At 36.4% G+C, this 22,801-nt stretch overlaps 1 protein-coding gene across 15 annotated transcripts in view; it reads left to right on the forward strand.

The window, feature by feature from the left end:
* The window catches only part of LOC141399242 (autophagy-related protein 101-like), a 260,658-nt gene that overhangs the window by 25,008 nt on the left and 212,849 nt on the right, over positions 1-22,801 (forward strand). For 6 of the 15 annotated variants that reach the window (XM_073977614.1, XM_073977615.1, XM_073977613.1 and 3 more), the window contains 2 exons: positions 19,047-19,147; positions 19,237-19,537. In XM_073977614.1, the coding sequence (XP_073833715.1) occupies positions 19,047-19,147; positions 19,237-19,537 (402 nt within the window). Of the gene's footprint in view, positions 1-12,420; positions 13,363-18,670; positions 18,930-19,046; positions 19,148-19,236; positions 19,538-22,801 lie in introns of those variants that run through there. The other 9 variants (XM_073977619.1, XM_073977620.1, XM_073977625.1 and 6 more) reach the window with 9 other exon arrangements.

Here is a 22,801-nt window from a genome sequence, read left to right on the forward strand (position 1 = left end):
CTGCGATCGGGATATTGGAGTCGCCTAAATTCTTATTGGGCGGAAATCGACCGCGCCATGCAAGACATCTCCCCAGTAAGTGGCATGGGCCCGCACGACACAAAACACCTTTTCTGTGGTAAGCTATGCGGTTCCAGTTTGGTATGCCAATTTTAGCGAAAAATATTTAAATGTGTCATAATAACATCCGGGAGGACTGCAAAGTAGAGACTTCACATGATCATTTTCATGAGTGCCGATGCAGTACATGATTGGGTTTTATTGTCGCGGACATCCCTGTCACAAACTTGTGAACAGACTTCTCCCAACCAGGCGCGAAAGAAGAGATCGTCATGATCTTGAGAGAGGTTCAAAGCTACAAAGGGGAACCTCCAGATCGACGAGCCTAAAAGGCACGGTTGGATTTAAAGGAACGGATTGCATTTAACCTCCCCCAATCCATAGCAGCAAATGTACGCCAACTGCCGAAGCTCCCTTGAGATCCGGACCGTGCAGCCGCCTCTATTCGTATTGGGCTCGAATTGATCCGTGCTGTCACATGTCCATCTGTTTAACGGCCAGCTAAACTCATTTACCTGTCTTCCGATTCTTTGTGGACGCATGCAGTTCAGTTTGCAAAATGATTTAATCTAGACATGAGGAACCGTATAATGAACATATTTGCATTGTTACAACAACAATAACAGTTAAGATCGATAACATAAGAATTGAGTATCTGATTTCGAACTTCGTAAAATTTCTTCCAAACGTGCCTCCCTCACAATAGGGCTCTTTGAAGATTGTTTCTAAGTGTTTACCCATGTAAGTCTTTGGGGTCCCCTAAACCACAATATAATGTGGGAAGACAGGAAAGAGGTTGGAAGAGAATATATCGCTCATTTACTCAAAGGGTAACAGATTTCAAAAAATCGAGTTTCGAGAAAAATGCGTTTTAAGCTGCGGAATGAAATTTGACTTCCCAACTTAAAAAGGTTATTACACAAAAAATAAAATAACTATTGTGATCATAATTTGTAAAGATCTTGCCAGATATCCATGCTAAATTTCATGATTGTTTTAGTGCTTCATAACCTCAAAAACAATTTTTTTGTTGATTTATGCCAAACTCCTAGAAAACAAGCTGTAACTCGTTGAGTTTTAGAGATATCAACATGAAAATTTGACACAAGATATAATAGAAGTCGTAGAAAAAAATAGAAACAGCTAATGTCACTCTTTGAGTAAATGAGCGATATGTAAAAGAGAGATGGGGTGGAAGTAATTAGTTGAAAGTTCATAGTATATACCCGCTTGCAAGATGAACTAGTTCGGCATCGGTAACTCGTCGATTGTTAGGCCTACAGTAACTAGTTCCACTTTAGACCCCTCACAGTGCGATCAACTGTAAACTTTAACATGGGGATGTCATAGGAGGTAACCTGTAGATATAGTATTGTACTAGTTCCAAGTTTACAGTCACATACCAGTATGTTCAAAAAAGTGGTGGATTTAATGTAAGAGTAAATAGTTGCAACTGACGCCTCGTCGTTTACTTGGGGATAAAAAGGTGTCAATTGGTTCCCATCTCATTACTTTGTGACGATTTGGTACTATTTCGGCCCAGAATTATTTCTGGACTAATTGTGACAATTTAAATTTTCATTGGTGTAGTGGGTAGAGGGAAGAAGATGGCAAATTGTATATTTCCTTCGTATTCCTTTTTTATACCAGAAAAAATGTGAATAACAGGTACGAATATGTTTAGTCCATTAGCACTAGCTTCTATTATTGGATGCTGCATTTTTTATATGTAAGTTATTAAGAAAATGCAAATGTGAATTATTTATACAAATCGTCGTTTAAGTAAAAAAATTGTGGATATAATTTAAGAGTGAATAATCGCAACTGACGTCTCTTCGTTTACTTGGGGATAAAAAGGTGTCAATTGGTTCCCTTCGCATTACATACTTACTTTTTACCTGTATTTCTTGACCGAACTTGCTGTAGTTTGAAGCTCCTGTTGGTGACAAAACTTCTCCACCAATAGTTTCCAGTATAGGTTAATTTTTTAGTATTGTGGTATTTCGGTATTTTGAGGGGTTTGTCCACATATTTTGATGGAACTATTCGAAATTTGACATTTAAGGTTCTCTGCAGTCAGTAAACTTCTCAACCAAGAATTTGAAAAATAGTTTTGGTATAGTCCTCATATAACGGTACCTCCCGATTTTCGGTATCTTGAGGGTCTTAGGTACATTGTTTGACGGAACTAGCCGTAATTTGACATTTGAGATTCTCAGTGGTAACAAAACGTTCTTACTAAAAATTTTCATTATACTTCCACTTTTTGGTATAGGACCCATCTAACGTACCTCCCGATTTTCGTTTTTTGAGAATTTTAGCTTTATTTCTTGTCCCAATTAGCTGCAATTTGACATTTGAAGCTCCTATTGGTCACAACACTTCTCAACCAAAAGTTGTCAATATAGGCCCATGTTTTGGTATAGCCCCCATATAACTGTACCTCCCGATTTTCGGTATTTCATAATGTTACCACATGATTAAACACATTTTTATACCCTCCACCATAGGATGGGGGGTATATTAAGTTTGTCATTCCGTTTGTAACACATCGAAATATTCATCGGAGACCATATAAAGTACATATATATATTCTTGATCAGGATAAAATTCTAAGTCGATATAAGCATGTCCGTTCGTCCGTCTGTTGAAATCAAGATACAGCTTGCAATTTTTAAGAAAGAGCTTTGTAATTTTATGTAGAAGTTTCTATTACTCCTTTGGTATTGCAAATGGGCTATATCGGTCCAAGTTTTGATATAGCCCCATAGAACGGTACCACCCTATTTTCGGTGTTTTGAAGATTTTAACTTCATTATCACACCTAATTGACTAAAATTTGGTACTTAATCTTCGCTGGGGGTATACAACTTTTTATAAAACATTCCCATAGAACGGTACCTCCCGATTTTCGATATTTTGACGGTTGTGGTCACAATAATCCACCGAAATTTTTGAAATTTGGTATTCATTTGGGGTATTAAACGTTTCATATGAAATTTGTCGGTATAGGTCCACGCCTTCATATAGCCCCCATAGAACGTACATCCCGATTTTCGGTATTTTGAAGGTTATGGCCACAATAATCCATCGAAGTGCCTGAAACTTGGTATTTGGTCTCCATTTGGGGTATAAAACTGTCCATATGAAATTTGTCGGTATAGATCCACGCCTTAGTATATCACCCATAGAACGGTACCTCCCGATTTTCAGTATTTTGAAAGTTATGGCCACAATAATCCATCGAAGTGCCTGAAATTTGGTATTTGGTCTCCATTTGGGGTATAAAACTGTTCATATGAAATTTGTCGGTATAGATCCACCCCTTAGTGTATCCCCCATAGAACAATGCCTCCCGATTTTCGGTATTTTGAAAGTTATGGCCACATTAATCCATCGAAGTGGCTGAAATTTGGTATTTAGTCTTCGTTGGGGGTATTTAACTTTCCCTTCTAATTTTGTCGGTATAGGACCACGCCTTCATATAGCCCCCATAGAACGGTAGCTCCCGATTTTCGGTATTTTAAAGGTTGTGGCCTCAATATTCCTCCGAAATGGCTGAAATTTGGTATTTGGTCTCCATTTGGGGTTATGGCCACAATAATCCATCGAAGTGGCTGAAATTTGGTATTTGGTCTCCATAAAACTGTCCATATGAAATTTGTCGGTATATGTCCACGACTTAATATAGCCCCCATAGAACGGTACCTCCCGATTTTCGGTATTTTGAAAGTTATGGCCACAATAATCCATCGAAGTGGCTGAAATTTGGTATTTAGGTTGGGTGTATTTAACTTTCCGTTCTAATTTTGTCGGTATAGGTCCACGCCTTCATATAGGCCCCATAGAACGGTGGCTCCTGATCTTTGTAATTCTAAAGGTTGTGACGTCAATATCCCACCGAAATGACTGAAATTTCTTATTTAGTCTTCCATGGGCTTATAAAAGATTCCAGAAAAGAATTATTAGTTTATATCCACGTCTTCCTGTATGCCCCATAGAATCATACCTCATGATATTTGGTATTTTTTAGGTTTTAGCCGCATTTTCTTACAGAAATATTGGTATTTGTCTTCTTCATAAACGAAAGGAAACTAATTGTTCCATTTTACTTTAATACAACTCGTGGTGGAAAGCCGAACTTAACGCCGCTCTTACTTGTTTTAGATTAGACTAGATAATTTAGGCGTGACCGAAAAATGTTTGCACCTAAGAGTTTGGCATACGAATACGAATATTATTTTATGGTGGAGAGTATAAAAAGTTTGGCCCGCCGAACATGACAACTTTTTACTTGTTCAATTTTTGGACAGTGACCCCTTTAAGTGTTACCTGTCGAACAAGACATGTTCAAAGTGTAACATTGTTTTTGTTTTTCAAAATACATACATATTCCATATACAGCTATGGGAACCTCAAATACAAATTTAAAAGAAATACTACTTCTGGAGGATGAAAATCAACACCATTTTCATTAAAATTTTACATTTAAACAATTTTTGTATGGAAAGCAAGGGTAGGGGTGTGTTAGTGCTTTATAATATGTATGTTTATTTGTATATTTTATTTTTGCGCATAACCAGTAATTAGAAAGCGATATACCTCCAATCCAAACCCATATTTTGCATGAAGTTTGAAAAACATTAACGCGCGTGTCGACGGACTATCAGCAGTACAAACATTGTATTTGTTTTTTTTTTTGTTATTATTTTTAGTTTATTGTGTTTTGCTTATACGTATTATTTGTTTGTTGTTTTTTCGCTAGTTCTTCCTCTTTTAATTACGCATTTTCAAATAGAAAAAAAGTAAACAAATTAGGTATTTAGAATGCGATAGTCATTTATCGCATAGCACTCACTATATGCCACTACCACAACAAGTTTAGTCTGCTGCCGTCTATTCAGTTTATAAACAATTCTAATGAAAGCAATAAATAATTCGCTTTGCAAAAAAAAAATTATTAAGGTAGTTTATATGCAGAAGAAACAGAACAGTCTAGGAAGGTTCTAATGTTTAACGATAAAGTTGTGTTGATAGATTCGGTAGAAATGAACGAATACATATGTACTACATTTAAGACGTCATAAATCCAAAAAGTGTAACAACTTAAGTGTCTATAGTTCTTCATTTGTATCGCGTGGGTTTTATGGTTCAAAACCACTTAAAATATTTTCGACTAGAGACTTATCTCCTATTAACTTCTTTCAATACATCTTCAGCTGTTTCTTTTGTGATCAAAATAGAGATTTTTCTGCGGTAATAATTCAAAGACCCAATCCTGTAGCATAAAAATTTCACACATTTCACTTTGTTCTCAGCAGCCAAGGGCCAAATGCGTCGAATGTATGTATGTAAATGACCTTCCATGTACACAAATTGTAAATGGTAATGACAGCAACTTATGTTTATGTTTTGCACGCAATGTAAATTAGAAAAGGAAGGGCGAACAGCAGAGGTGGTAGGTGGGTGTAGAAAATCAAATACAAAAAACAATGACCGGCAATCAGATATTTGTTTCACAATTGTGAAAGATGTACATTTTCATATAGCAACAAAAGTACACAGACACATACAATATTTACATTACCATGACTTTGTAAAAATAAATTAATTACATTGCCGATTTACTTACTACACACTAAATTGACATGAAAGAGGCATTTCTATTACTTGAGTATGTGGGTCAAGTTTAAATTTTGATTTTGAAAATTATTTAAATTTTTCGCATTCGTAAACTAAATTATTTTCCTGGAAATGTTTCAGCATTGTTTTTAATTTCACTTATTATTTTCACGATGATCATCAATTTCATCAGCAGCCACAAATCTGATAAGATTTCACACGAATATTTCATCAGACAGACAACAGTGGGTTGTCGTTTAGGAAAAATTGGGAAGAAACGTTTTACATACTTAAACATGATCGTTTGTTAGGGTCTTTCTCGACTAGTCTGTGTTTAGACACACAAATTTCTCGGGAAAGTAAATTGAGATTTTTGGGAGAGAGCGGAGAGGAAGGAGCTCCTTGATACTCTTTCATACCCCCTATTGCCTAAAAACTGAATTTACTTCCCGCAAAATTTGTGTGTCTAAACACGGACCTATATAGACGAAATTTTTAATGTATAAAATTTCCAACATTTCATAAATTTTTCGATTTTCAAGAAATCTCAATTGGCAACTCATGCATACCTTGCACTTGTACCTTGTTCGCAAAAAAATAGTGGCAAGAAAACCCAAACAACGTCGTAATTGTCTGACTATGTGTGTTTGTTGTCATTTTTACCTATGAGACATGTGGACGGGCGGGTCTAGTCCGCAGTGCACAATTCCCAATGCGTCACATACAAAAAGGTAGTCCATAGTAGTTTGTTGTTATTCTACTCATAGACGACGCTGTCGGCAGTGGCGTTATCATTTCAATTCATTAAAGTCTGGTTAGTTTTATTGTTATTATTGCAATTGTTGTTGTTGTTCACATTATACGATAGTAGTATTATATTTTAAATTCGTATTTTGTTTTTTCTAGAGGCTTGTGTTTTTTTTTTTCAATAACAAAATAGATAAACCACAGAGGGAACAGTGGGATAAAATGTGATGGAATTTTAAAAATATTTTGTCGAATTTTTAAAAATATTTTGTCGAAGGATTTTAAAAATATTTTATTGAATGGCCGCTGATCGTGGATTTTTAATATTTTTTGAGGGGCTGCTGATCACTGATCCCGATCGTGAATTTTTAAAAATATTTTATTGAAGGGCCACTGATCGATGATCCTGGATTTTTAATATTTTTTGAAGGGCCGCTGATCACTTATCGATGATCGTGGATTTTTAAAAAATATTTTATTGAATGATAGATGATCGTGGATTTTTAAAAAATATTTTATTGAATGATAGATGATCGTGGATTTTTAAAAATATTTTTTCGAAGGACAACTGATCGATGATTGTGGATTTTTAAAAATATTTTATTGAAGGGCCACTGATCGATGATAGTGGATTTTTAAAAATATTTGATTGAAGGACCACTGATCGATGATGGTGGATTTTTTAAAAATATTTTATTAAAGGGCCACTGATCGATGATTGAATGGATGTTTAAAAATATTTTATTGAAGGCCCGCTGATCGATGATCGTGGAGTTTTAAAAATGTTTTATTGAAGGGCCACTGATCGATGATGGTGGATTTTTAAAAATATTTTATTGAAGGGCCACTGATCGATGCTCGTGGATTTTGAATATTTTTTGAAGGTCTCCTGATCACTGATCGATGATCGTGGATTTTTAAAAATTTTTATTGAAGGGCCACTGATCGATGATCGTGGATTTTTAAAAATTTTTATTGAAGGGCAACTGATCTATGATCGTGGATTATTAAAATATTTTATTGAGGGGCCACTGATCTATGATCGTGGATTTTTAAAAATATTTTTTCGAAGGACAACTGATCGATGATTGTGGATTTTTAAAAATATTTTATTGAAGGGCCACTGATCGATGATGGTGGATTTTTTAAAATATTTTATTGGGAGGCCACTGTTCGATGATCGTGATTTTTGAAAATATGTTATTGAAGGGTCAATGATCGAGGCTTTTTAAAAATATGTTATTGAAGGGCACTGATCGATGATTGTGGATTTTTAAAAATATTTTTTGAAATATGTTATTGAAGGGCCAATGATCGATGATCGTGGATTTTTAAAAATATTTATTGAAGGGCCACTGATCGATGATCGTGGATTTTTAAAAAATATTTTATTGAATGGCCACTGATCGATGATCGTGGATTTTTAAAAAAATATTTTATTGAATGGCCACTGATCGATGATCGTGGATTTAAAAAAAAAAAATATTTTATTGAATGGCCACTGATCGATGGTCGTGGATTTTTAAAAAAATATTTATTGAAGGGGGTTTTTATTATTTTTTCAAGGGCCGCTGATCACTGATCGTGGATTTTTAAAAATATTTTATTGAAGGGCCACTTATTGATGATCGTGGAATTTTTAAAAATATGTTATTGAAGGCCCACTGATCGATGATCGTGGATTTTTAAAAATATGTTATTGAAGGCCCACTTATCGATGATCGTGGATTTTTAAAAATATGTTTTTGAAGGCCCACTGATCGATGATCGTGGATTTTTAAAAATATGTTTTTGAAGGCCCACTGATCGATGATCGTGGATTTTTAAAAATATGTTATTGAAGGCCCACTGATCGATGATCGTGGATTTTTAAAAATATGTTTTTGAAGGCCCACTGATCGATGATCGTGGATTTTTAAAAATATGTTTTTGAAGGCCCACTGATCGATGATCGTGGATTTTTAAAAATATGTTATTGAAGGCCCAAATTTCGTATTTTGTTTTTTCTAGAGGCTTGTGTTTTTTTTTTTCAATAACAAAATAGATAAACCACAGAGGGAACAGTGGGATAAAATGGGATGGAATTTTAAAAATATTTTGTCGAATTTTTAAAAATATTTTGTCGAAGGATTTTAAAAATATTTTATTGAATGGCCGCTGATCGTGGATTTTTAATATTTTTTGAGGGGCTGCTGATCACTGATCCCGATCGTGAATTTTTAAAAATATTTTATTGAAGGGCCACTGATCGATGATCCTGGATTTTTAATATTTTTTGAAGGGCCGCTGATCACTGATCGATGATCGTGGATTTTTAAAAAATATTTTATTGAATGATAGATGATCGTGGATTTTTAAAAAATATTTTATTGAATGATAGATGATCGTGGATTTTTAAAAAATATTTTATTGAATGGCCACTGATCGATGATCGTGGATTTTTAAAAATATTTTTTCGAAGGACAACTGATCGATGATTGTGGATTTTTAAAAATATTTTATTGAAGGGCCACTGATCGATGATAGTGGATTTTTAAAAATATTTGATTGAAGGACCACTGATCGATGATGGTGGATTTTTTAAAAATATTTTATTAAAGGGCCACTGATCGATGATTGAATGGATGTTTAAAAATATTTTATTGAAGGCCCGCTGATCGATGATCGTGGAGTTTTAAAAATGTTTTATTGAAGGGCCACTGATCGATGATGGTGGATTTTTAAAAATATTTTATTGAAGGGCCACTGATCGATGCTCGTGGATTTTGAATATTTTTTGAAGGTCTCCTGATCACTGATCGATGATCGTGGATTTTTAAAAATTTTTATTGAAGGGCCACTGATCGATGATCGTGGATTTTTAAAAATTTTTATTGAAGGGCAACTGATCTATGATCGTGGATTATTAAAAATATTTTATTGAGGGGCCACTGATCTATGATCGTGGATTTTTAAAAATATTTTTTCGAAGGACAACTGATCGATGATTGTGGATTTTTAAAAATATTTTATTGAAGGGCCACTGATCGATGATGGTGGATTTTTAAAATATTTTATTGGGAGGCCACTGTTCGATGATCGTGATTTTTGAAAATATGTTATTGAAGGGTCAATGATCGAGGCTTTTTAAAAATATGTTATTGAAGGGCACTGATCGATGATTGTGGATTTTTAAAAATATTTTTTGAAGGGCCACTGTTCGATGATCGTGATTTTTGAAAATATGTTATTGAAGGGCCAATGATCGATGATCGTGGATTTTTAAAAATATTTATTGAAGGGCCACTGATCGATGATCGTGGATTTTTAAAAAATATTTTATTGAATGGCCACTGATCGATGATCGTGGATTTTTAAAAAAAAATATTTTATTGAATGGCCACTGATCGATGATCGTGGATTTTTAAAAATATGTTATTGAAGGCCCACTTATCGATGATCGTGGATTTTTAAAAATATGTTTTTGAAGGCCCACTGATCGATGATCGTGGATTTTTAAAAATATGTTTTTGAAGGCCCACTGATCGATGATCGTGGATTTTTAAAAATATGTTATTGAAGGCCCACTGATCGATGATCGAGGATTTTTAAAAATAGAAGGGCCACTGATCGTGGATTTTTAAAAATATTTTTTTGAAGGACATGATCGTGGATTTTCAAAAATATTTTTTTGAAGGACATGATCGTGGATTTTCAAAAATATTTGTTGAAGGACAACTGATCGATGATCGTGGATTTTCAAAAATATTTTATTGAAGGTCCTCTGACCGATGATCATGGATTTTTAAAAATATTTTTTTAAAGGGGCACTGATTTAGGATTCCTAAAAATATTTTTTGAAGTGGCACTGATGTAGGAATCCTAAAAATAATTGTTGGAAGAGCTACTGATCTTGTTTTTATATCCTCAGCCTTTAGGTTATGGAGGTAAATACATACATACCCTTCGATATGAACAAAAATGTGCCTCATCGAGGTAGTGGTTATAGACCCCAAGTATGCTTGGACGAATTCCGTTTATGTTTCACTTTGGAGTCGATTAAGTCTTGTCTGGCGGGCTGGTGCTCACGATATCTCTCAACCGATTTGGTCCAAAATTTGCCCTCGTACTATTATGTCCAAACTAACTTCAAGTTCGAAGATGGACAATATCGGTCCACACCTTCCGGCACCTCCCCCTCAAGAGTTCAAATATTTTCTCGAGGAGAGTATTGAATTTGAATTTGTCTAAACATATATCAAGCTCGAATATCCCCCACAAAAGTTCAAAATTGTTAGCTAAACTGGTGCGCACTATTTCTCGAATAGAGTAACCGATTTGGTCTAAACTTTCACATCGTAAAATATTTGACAAACATAGATTATGTTCGATTATGTATTATATCGGTCCACGCCTTTGGGTACCTGTCAATTTTTTATTTTTTTTTTTGCAAAAGTGCATATGTGACCATATCTCGAATTGTTTTGGAATCCCTCGTATTTGCTGGCAAGTCGACACTTCATGCGCTCTAAAACCCTGCTGAAGAGCACGATTACCTTTGAGTTGAAGTTCGTATTTGTTCGAAATGTCGCACATAGTACAATTTCCACCAAACGTACCAAAAACCTACGAACTTCCAAGAAGGTCTTTATCGAACAACATTTTAGATACCTCCCTTACGAAAAGTCGAAATGTTCGATTATGTGTAGTTTAATGAATTGTCGGGGATCATTACGAATTTTTTACTGAGGGTGGGCAAGTCCATGCTTTGTGACATAATGCTAAAAAAGTTCAAATTATAATAACGAAGGTGACCAACGGAAGGACAGGAATGACTGATATTGGTCTAACCTTTGCACGTCGTATTATTTCGTACAACTCCTCCTTCACAAAAATGCAAAAATTTCGCTTATGTGTAGTTCGAAGATTGTTTTGAAATTTTCATCGGAAGTAGGCCTTGTGATTCTGATTGTAGAGGTATATTTCTTTTTTGTGGGCAAATCTATGCTCCTTGACATATTGATCCAAAAGCTGTAAAAAACCTACGGTGACCCACTAAAATGACGAGTTTGCACAATAAGATTCGCTTCCAAAATGGACTATGTCGTTCCTTTCCTTCAGGTACCTGGTCTGCAAAGTTCAACACTTTTGTGCTTATATTCAAATCAAATTTATTGGCAAAACATTCGCATTTGTTCGGAACGTCCACCCACAATTTTTAGGATAAGATTCTCTTGAGAAACTTGGAAAAAAGCTAACGAAACGTCGGGTGGAAAATGAAATTAAATCGTAGTTTTTATTATCATTTAATCAAAACTGACAAAAAACCCATGAACAAAAATACAACAAAAACCTCAAAAGTTTCTATATTTTTGCGGCAAGTTAATTCGTCCAAAAAGGTCCGCATTTTCAAAACCCCATAGATACATAATTAGGGTTATCATGAATGAAATTTCCCCGTGAGTTTCGTCTTTCCGCCATTGCAACTTAAGGGAGAAAGTAAAAAAATCACGGGGAATTGCCGTTCATGATAACCCCTAATATTTTGAGAAACAGATTTCGGTTGTGCCCCCGGTATTCGATCTGTCCACACATGAAGATCTCAACATTCACACAGCTAACATATAACTCTGAGTACAAAGCCAACTGATACAATTTTATATGTCATCATTTCGATTTTTAATAATATTTCTTGAATTATCATCTGAATATGAATTGAACTGTTTTCGCCCCACTGTGTGTCAGCCTGCTTGCTGCTCATAAACATATTATGACGAGACAACAGCGACGACAACTATGTTTATATTTTTTTGCGAATTAATTTAACAACAGCTATGACATGCTGCTGTTGATGTTGTTATTGTTATTTTAGCGACATTTTTGTTTTTATTTCCTTATGTGTGGTAAAATCTTTTAAAAATCGAAATTATTATGATGGCCAGAACAAAAACTACAACACATGAGATAGTCGACTCGATAGTATATAGTAATAGAGGGGGATGAGAGAGCAGCCGTAAGTGAAAAATAATAAAATTGTTGTTTTTGCATTTCTTTTCTATGGACGTTTGTTTTGATAGTTTTTGTTTTGATTTCAATAATATTGCCACCATTCATATCTCCTCTGCTAGCCAAGCAGTCGGCCAGCCCAGCCAGCTGTTTTCTATTGTTGTTTATTATTACTACGCTGCCGTTGGATGGCTGCTGCTTTGAAATGTGTTTCAGTTATTGGCTCCCCACTTTTCTTTACAGGTTTTAAAAACAAACAATGCCTGCGTTTGCCAGTCGCAAAAAAATCATAGCAGACAGCAAGCCATGTGCTCCCAACAATCACAGAACAAAATTAAAATTCGCAATTTCTTCACAGTTTATTAAGTTGCCTTTTCGAACAAACCTATTCGTCGCGAGTTCACTTTAAACGCAGTACCTTTTGGAATATTTTTCATCGCTGAAGATCAAAATATGTAAATCGATCGCTTCCAGCAATTCCTTCCACCTTTATGGATTTGAATTTCCTTATAACAACATTTCTCTCTACTACGCCATCACTCTAATTGACAAGCAACACCTTACCTCTATCATCAGTAAGCTAAACGAATATGATCTGACTGATGATATTCGCCGCCAATTGCCGCGTGTGTGTTTTGCATAAACAATATCTAAAAAAAATGTTTCTTTTTTTTTATAAATTAATCAACTGAAGATATGACAGCAATGCAGCATTCATTGCTCATGTCCAATTAAATTTCATTTGCTGTGTCTTTTTTGTTTTGCTTTGAATGAATTTCATTCAGAACCCTGAACCAGTGAAGTGTGTTAAATTTGTGCAAGTGGATTAACAAAAAGAATCAGTGGTGCGGTTAAAGAACAAATGTTTCTTTTGATTTTACAACTCATAGGAAAGTTACTGTGAATATTGAATACTTTGGGGGAATACATTCATCGAAAGTGGAAAGAGTAAGTAATTTGTACATTGTAAATGCCTAACAGAACAGCGAGGCACTTGTTTAACCAAATCTACCGTAAATTCACAAATGTGAGGCACAAAGTGATATAAGTCGAGTTTACGCTCGACCTCACAATTTGTTTGTATATTCAAGGCCCATATCTCGAGAAGTATGGACTTTCCCCCCACATAAAAAAAATATATTTTATAATAACCCCTATCTGCGGTAAAATATTCAAGCAAACAGCGAGTTCATGCCTAAACCGAAATGTTCCTATAAATTGTAATATTTCTCCATTAGGCGGGAATCGGTCGGGGTTTTAAAACTTCCACCTATAGCCATGTGCAAAAGTCGGCTACACGAACAAAATGTTCTAAATTATGAGTTCGTCCCAACAGACTGTCTTTGGCCAGGGATTTAAGACTTTAACCTAAGGACAGTTGCAAAAGTCCGCTACGCGATTTTTTTCGGAACTTTAAGGGCTTATATCTCGGAAAAAATTATCTTCCCACAGATAAAATTATATTGTGTTGTATTCACGACAAAGAGACTTATCTGTGGATGAATCTGCAGGTCAACTGTATATACCAACCTACTTAAAAAAGCCGAGGTCATGGATCTGATTATCGCACAAAAATATTCTTATGATAACTTAATTAAAGAATCCGCGATCTCTGGCCTATTTATCCCCCAAAACCTATTTGGAAACTAAAAATTATCCAATTATTGAACAACTCACGATTATCGAACTGATTAACCAACCAAAACTTCCTTAAAAGAACCAAAGAAAATAGTATAACTTCCTAATCGCTTGAAAAGCCCTTAAACTCAGTAGCATAGGCTGAAATAATAAAACAGTCGAAAAGTTCAGCTAGTTTCCGTAATATTTGGCCATTTTGGAATGGTACCAATGGAATGCTATTGATGAGTAGCATCGGCTGAAATAATAAAACAGTGAAATAGTTCAGGTAGCTTCCTATATATTTGAGGGTATCCCCCAAAATCTATTTGAAAACCAACAATGATTCAATTATTGAACAACTCACGATTATCGAACTGATTAACCAACCAAAACTTCCTTAAAGGAAACAACGAAAATAGTCTAACTTTCAAATTAGTTGCAAAAGCCCTTAAACTGCACTTAAGCGAATATTTTGATATTTTGTGAAGAAGGTACCCAAAGGAGTTGTCCGACATAGTCCATTTTTATACCCTCAGCAAATGTGTCTCATCGAAACAAATGTTTTAGACCCTAAGTATGTTTGGAAATCAGTTTCAGACAAGTTTGACTCGATTGTCTGGTCTGTTGGAGCGCAAGATAACTCTCGAACGGATTAACCGATTTGGTCCAAAATTTCGCTTTCGTAATGTTTTGTCCAAACTTAGTTTTAGTTCGAAGATGAGTCATATCGCTCCACCATCTCGGTTAACTCCCCCACAAAAGTTCAACATTGTTCGCAAAAATTATGCGAACCATAACTCTGGAAGGGACTTACCGGTTTCATCCATACTTTCTTTGCTCATCGAAATATTTCTTCCAAATCGTTTTGATCCTAAATTTTCTACCAAATTGTTTTAATTTTTCTTGCAACATGTAGCGCTCAGAGCCCCTATTAGAGGGTAAACGTTTTTTCAGGGGAAGTCTATACTTCCTGAGAAAATGGCCCGAAATCTGTAAAAACCTGCTAGATCCGGTTAGAATATGGACTATATATGTTAACACCTTCGGGTAGGTTAGGGTTAGGTTAGGTTAAAGAACGCGCAGCTGTCTTAGTAGACAACTGCTCCACTCGGAGACCTTAAGGTCCATTGTGTTCATCCTGGTAGATAGCTGAAGAGAGAAAGAAGATAGTACATGATGGTAACTGGTAGAGTGTGGATAGAGTTTTCGCATTATTGCATGTTTGTGGTTGTAGTTTGTGTTTGATTTGTTGGAGCCATACCAAGCCCTTTGCGAGATAGAGCAAGTTTGACGGTTCTGTTTTGCAGAATGCTGTTAAGGACTGGGTTGTATGTTCTCCTATGGTGAGCAGTCTTCTGGTGCTCGATAACAGGTGCTCGATGGTCTCTAGTGCTTCCTCATCATCGCACAGCCTGCAGTGTTCAGCCGAGCCTTCTTCCCATTTGCACGTCATTGCCCTTATTCTGCAGTGACCAGTAATAATCCCCACCGCTAGTCTCAGGTCGGGTTTCTTCATCGTGAGCAGTGAGGCGGTTCTCTGTTTGGATGGTGTTGGCCAGATGGCCCTTGAAGTGGTGCAGCTCGACGTATTTTGCCAGAGTTGTCGAAACTTATCCCGACAACCCTGTTCTATTATTCCCATGAAGTGGCACAGTGGTGGCTTGATGGAGTTGTCAACTGCGATGTTTGGTGACTTCGATCCGCGGCGTGCAAGTTCATCGGGTACCTCCCACACAAAATTTCGGTCCACTCCTACCGGTACCGGCAACCGAGTTGGTCGAAACTTTGAATCTCGGGATATTTTGTCCAAACTCAGTTTATGTTCAAAAGAGGGCCCTATTGGTCTACTCCTTGGCGTACCACCCACACAAATGTTCAACATTTTTGTGTGGTTAAGGGTCTGCTCGAGGATCCTTTGAAAATATTTACCGAAGCTACTCCTGGTGGTCCTTTTTAGGCAAGTACCAACTGAAATGAAAGGTGGGCGCGATATCTATCGAGAGGAATGACCCCCAAAATAAGACCCACTTCCAAAATGGACTATGTCGGTCCATTTCTTCAGATACTTCCCCCGCAAAACCTTTGAGCTTTTATCCAAATCCATATTTTTTTTCGGTTCATACGCCCAAAATTTTTAAAACTTCTAAATACACACGTTTTTTGGGAAAAAATGTTTCCTTTCAATTCAAACAGGCTGAGGGTATATCTCTGTCGGTAAAGCCGACTGATGCTTTTTTACTTTTTGAATTTGAGAGAATTATTACGATATGCAAATGTTAGATCAATGTTAGTCACACCTATCGATAGTCATCGGACCCACCAGCCATTTTAGTTGGTCACCGTAGGATTTTTTAAAGCTATCAGGAAGCAATTTCTTTCATGGATGCTGTGTTTTCTAAGCTATGGGGCTTAAGCTGCTGCAAAACATTTTAACATGATCTAAGAGCTCGTTTTTAAATGCACTTTTGCGAACATTTTTGAAATATTATGTGGGAGCTACCCGAAGGACCGATATGGTCCATATTCGAACTTTTGTGCGGGGTGGAAAGGATGTCAAGAAGTGGACGAAATTGATCTAAGTGACAAAATATTACGAGTTGCAAATTTGTGACCAAATCGGTTGATCATATAGGGGTAGAGTGGGGCGATTTGAACACCACCACGGGCGCCTGGAGTTTCTGATTCTTGGGATTGTACTGAGCAAAAAAGTCAACTAGACCCTATGTCTACGGTGAAAATCGAGCCCCCGGATTTTGACTTGAAGTTTTTTTTCAAGGATTTTCGGATATTGTGGCATATAACAACCAAACCACTGATATTTTCGATCCAACACAAAGACAACTATTGTAGCCAAGACAATAATAAAGAACTCTCTAGTACATCGCAAAAGCATTGGAACGCTCCTTCAGGCAGTTATGGCCTCGAGAAGGTGCACATTTTTCGGAAAATTTCGATAAATGACACTGTGCTACAAAATGGGACTCAAATTCAGTGGGTGGAAAATCCCTTTTGGAGATGAAAGACCTTGGTGAGTGTACTAAGAACCCAAAAGGATATTTTCACCATAGGTCAAGTTTCCAAGATATCGCGTGATTAATGGTTTAATTTTCGCACCTTAATTTGCGAGAAAATAGCTTTATATCTCTGTTAAGCGTTATTGTAGCTTCATTTTGAGATTACATGTCTTCAGTCAAATCGAATGGTGAATCCATCTAACTCAATTCTTTCCATGTCCTTTTCGTCCTTTATTTTTTGAACCGTAGTAAAAGTACCACAACATGAGATTTTACAGCATCCAAATATTGTTCAGAAGATTTTAGGTACGGTTTTCATTGATGACCAATCGATATTTCCCCGTTTCCATGGTCCTTTTTGACATTTACCCGTATTTTGTTGAGAAAACTATGTTTTGTTTTTATGTATATTCGTTATTGGTCTGTGGTGCATCTGAAATACTTACCATAAATAGCTCTTGTAATGACGAACACGTTAATAACAAATTTTATTGAAGGATAGATCCGGGTATCTAAATTTTTGAACCGGATATTCTGATATCAAAACCGATTTTTGAACCGGTTTTAGAGAGTACTAGAGAGTTCTTTATTATTGTCTTGGCTACAATAGTTGCCTTTGTGTTGGATCGAAAATATCAGTGGTTTGGTTGTTATATGACAAAATATCCGAAAATCCTTGAAAAAAACTTCATGTCAAAATCCGGGGGCTCGATTTTTACCGTAGACATATGGTCTAGTTGACTTTTTTGCTCAGTACAATCCTAAGAATCAGAAACTCCAGGCGCCCGATAACGATTGGTCATGGTCCTTGAAAAATTAACCTAAAGAATCTACCATCATATTTTGATCAACTATTTTAAAAAATCAACGATCACCGCCCGATGACGATACTTTTTAAAAATCACGATAACCGGTGTGATGTCCCCAGAAAAAAAATCATAGCAAATTATGATATAATAAATCCAAGATTATATATTTCATCAACAATCCTCGGTATGATTGTTCAAACACTCCACGTTCAAGGATTTGATGATCTTTAGAAATAATCATCATCTTATACCGACCTTCAGTGAAATTAATTTGACGTTTCCATGAAATTTTGCTTTGAATTTAAAGCGCTCATGACCTTTGAAAAAATTTTAATAAATCTATGATCATCCATCTGATGATGGCCTTTGACAATATGTTATAAATTGGTCATGATAATCGATCTGATGTGCCTTTAAAAAATTAAACAATCGGATGGCTCTAGAGAAGAGTATCTTCGTAAATCCGACTTTATACATCTTATGGCCTTAAAAATATTCTTAAAATCCTCAATACTCTTAAAAATCAACGATCATTAATATGATGTCCCACCTAAAAAGTTTATAAAAATGTACGATCATCGACATGAAAATACATACTCCTTGATTCGCATTAGAGTGCTTTAGAAAAAATCACCTTATAACGACCTATAATGGGCTTCATCTAAAATTAATTGTAAGTTTCCATGACAATTTTGCGTTGAAACTTAAGCACTAGTAAATAACATATTACTAAATATTTCATCATTTTTAAGTAATGTGTAATGGTGAAATATTCCTGATATTGATCTTTGTTTTATAGATTTGTTTTGCAATAATACAAAAGCTTTTAAGTTAATAACAAGTAAACTGAAAGTCATCAGCCAGGGCTAAACCTTGTCAAAGAAAGAAACAGAAAAAAAGGTTAAAGTAACTAACAGCGAGCAGGCAGGCAGACTGACGAAACGATTGTTTTTGCCTGCATGCCCTCTAAAAACAAAACGATGGCCTGACTCATACTTTTATTTGCTTTTGTTATTAAGAAAAACAAAAAAAACAACAGAAGAAAAAAGTACCGCACCAACAATATAAATAAGTAATGACAACAACACTACATGGCGATTTAGTCAATATAATATTTACTTTTTAAAACCAACACTTGCTTACCAAAGAAAATAATACATTGTTTTCAATTCTTTCTTTTACATTTTAGGCCTCTTTCTGGAGTCTGGGTAGTTTAAATTGGAATTTATCCTTTTCATCATCTGTTAGACGTCATTCCTATAAGCAACGACAAAAATCTTCACGCAAAAGGTAAAGTCAATTGTTTTTATTTAATAATCTCCAACGCATATTAATATTTGTTTTTCCTACTTTCTCTTTCTTTCTCACTCTGCGTTTAGCTTTAGTACCCTACAATATAGTCGCCGTTCAAAAACGCAATGGCATAAACCTCTAACAAATGCCATTTTCAGTTCACACTTTAAAGAGTCAAGTCGTAATAGTGAATTTCACATAGACCATTTGGTAGCGAAGGGTGCCTTCGGTGTGGTTTTTAGAGTTATTGATAAGAACGCCGCAACAGAAAAACAACAGCAACAGAAGCAGCTACACAATCATCATAACCACGAGCAGCAAGAAATTACTCAAGATAATCATTCTTCAACTCCTGTTTATGCATTGAAAGTTCTTAAGAAGTCTAAAGTGAGTATAAGTATAAAAAATGTTACAGTTATTACACTGTTCAACATGGACTTAGGGACGACGAGACATTGTAAATATTTCCTACGAGGAAATAGTAAAAAATCAGAAAAATTTATTAAACATTGAATATCATCTATAGATTTCCAAAGGGCATAAATTAAACCCATTTTGGTGGTCTAATGAGATCCGTTTACTGTTGTCTATGGTCTCTTCTATCTGTCCCTAATAATAAAGAAATTATGTATATGAAAGGATATATCTTCAACTACCATCGCTATTTTTTTGTGGAAAAGATGGGACAGTTTTGTAACAAATGGCAGCCTAAGAATCAATTTTTTAAAGCGTTCGAAATGAATCCTTAAAATCTATTCTTTAAACGAGCGAATTAAGGTTAGGTTAGGTTTTGGGGTCCATTGTGATCATCCTGAAAGTTGAAACGGATTTTAGTTGTGATATAAAGGAGATGTGGATGTGTGATAGTAGTTGTGGGTAGACGGAGCTTGTGAGTGATGTGGTAGTAGATGCGTAGAATCCAATAGTTCAGGTGTGGTGGTGATGGTATTGAAGGTAATGACGGGTGAGATGTGGTGATGTATAGGCGATGTCTGCAGATTGGGTGTAATTTTCGGATGCAACTATAGGAGTAGAAAAGAGATTGTAGATGAGAGTGTAGATGTGGAGGTTAGATGTAGAAGTAGTGAAATTGTAGTTGTGATAATAGAAGTTAGTTGTAGCTCGGACGTGGTTGACAATGCTACTATGTAGGGATAGTGCTTGTCCTGTTCTCAGCACGTTGGAGCCATTTTAGGCCTTTTGCCATGTGTAATAGATCCGACGGCTCTGCTTGGCAGAATGCTGTAAGAGATTGGATGGTGTGCACACCCATGGTGCATTGTCTTCTAGAAAGGAGCATAGGACAACGACATAGAAGGTGTTCGATCGTTTCTATTTCTTCCTCATCCTTGCACAGCCTGCAGTAGTCAGCCGTGTGGTCTGCTTTCCATTTGCTCGTCATGGATCCTATTCTACAGTGACCCGTGATGATCCCCACTGCTAGTTTAAGGTCTGATTTCCTCATTGAGAGCAGTGAGGCGGTTCTTGACCTGGACGGGATTGGCCAGATTGCCCTTGATATGCTGCAGTTTGGCGTGCTTTGCCATTGTTGGCAGAATTTGTCCCGAAATTTTTGCTCTATTGTTTTCCTGAAATGGCACAGTGGTGGCTTGATGGAGTAGTCGATTTCAATGGTTTGTGACTCCGATCCACAGCGTGCCAGTTCGTCGGCTGCCTCGTTTCCTACGATGTTGCAATGCCCTGGGACCCAACACAAGGTGACGATTGATTTTAGTGGCTCCAAAGCGTGTTTGCAGTCTAGAACAGCCGCGGACTTGATGTACTGGGATTTGAGTGATTTTAGGGCCGTTTGACTATCAACGTAGATAGTCACCGGTCCAACTATTTCCCCTCTCAAGTTGTTTATCAGTTCCGCGGCCTTTCTGATCGCAAAAACTTCGGCTTGGAATACCTACAATATTCGTTTAGCTTGTATGATTGTCGTAGACCAAGGGGTTTGCTGTAGACACCTGCTCCTGTGCCTGTTTCCATCTTAGAGCCATCAGTATAGATCTCTATACCGTCTAGAGGTTGGCTACTGTGTGTCCATTCATCCCTGTGGGGTATGTGCACCTTCGTTGCCTCGAAGCACATTTGTGGTGATATATAATCACTGATGTTCCCCGAGGCCGTTGATAGTCCGAATCGACGTAGAATTGCAGTTCTTCCGTGTTCGGAGCTGCGCCATGAACCTAGCTCCTTAAGACGAAGTGCACTCATTGCTGCCAGTTCCTGTACTACTAGGTCTAGCGGATATAGATCCAGTAGCACATTCAGGGCAGCTTGTGGAGTGCTCCTCATGGCACCAGTGATTAGGACTGATGCCGCTCTTTGGAGGCCGTTCATTCAACGAGGGAATAAAAGAATATCCATTTTTAAAAACATTGGGGACTGCCAAAGTCAAAATTAAGTTTTTAACAAAAAATGTCTCCATTTATGGACAAATTTTTTTAAAAGATATTTAGTTACTTAATAAGCCCTACAAAAATATTTGAAGCTGGGTTCATTCGTTTTTCGAGCTAGAGTGCGCACCCGCTTCAAAAAATGTTTTTTCGAGGAAAACGCATTCAGCGTTTTTATTTCACGTACATAACACAACGGGTTCTTCCCTTTATATCGGCAAATTTTGTTCCGATCGACTTACCATTTGTACTATGCTACTTATACATACATTCCCAGCAAAATGTTCGATGCCAAAGATGCCATTTAATCATGGGTGCAAGTGAGCTGGCATGTCATCTTTTAAGCATCTTCATCGTTGAATTTTATATGAGCGTGGACCCCAAAAGATGCTATTTATTTTTGGATCCAAACATTTCATTTACACCAATGCTTTGACATGTCATTTTCACCAATGCTTTGGCATGTAATTTTCACCAATGCTTTGGCATGTCATTTTCACCAACCCTTTGCAATGACATCATCATGATTTCGGGTCTCCGACAACATTAAGCCTATTGTAAATAATTAATCTTATATATTTAGAAAAAAATGTATAAATAACAACACAAAACTCATTTCTATTGGATCGATGGAATGCTGATGAAAAAATCGGATCTTTCACGAGTTCCTTTGCATGGGTTCAAATGCTGATGAAAAGATCGGATCTTTCACGACTTCCTTTGCGTTGGTTTAAAGGCTAATGAAAAGATCTGATCTTTCACGACATCGTTTGAACCAATGCAAAAGATGCCATGAAATCACGTCATCGCATTGAACCCCTTCCTTTAAATTTTGCTGGGTTAGACCGGGGCGATTTCAACAATATCACGGGTGCCTGGAGTTTCTGATTCTTGGGATTGTACTGAGCAATAATCCACTAGACCATACGTCTATGGTGAAAATCGTTGACTTGACGTTTTTTATCCAGGATTTTTGGATATTTTAGCATATAACAGCCAAACCATTGAGATTTTCAATCCAACACAAAGACAAAAATTGTAGCCAAGACCATAATTAAGCATTGGTATGCTCCTTCAGGCCGTTTTGGACTTGAGAACATTTTTCGGAAAATTACATACAGCACAGTGTCATTTATCGATATTTTCCGAAAAATGTCCACTTTCTCAAGACCAAAACTGCCTGAAGGAGCATTCAAATGTTTAATTATTGTCTTGGCTACAATGTTTAGTCTATGTGTTGGATCGAAAA

The sequence above is a fragment of the Musca autumnalis genome, unplaced genomic scaffold (assembly GCF_047663935.1).
Source record: "Musca autumnalis isolate F117 unplaced genomic scaffold, ASM4766393v1 scaffold_3, whole genome shotgun sequence".
NCBI lineage: Eukaryota > Metazoa > Arthropoda > Insecta > Diptera > Muscidae > Musca > Musca autumnalis.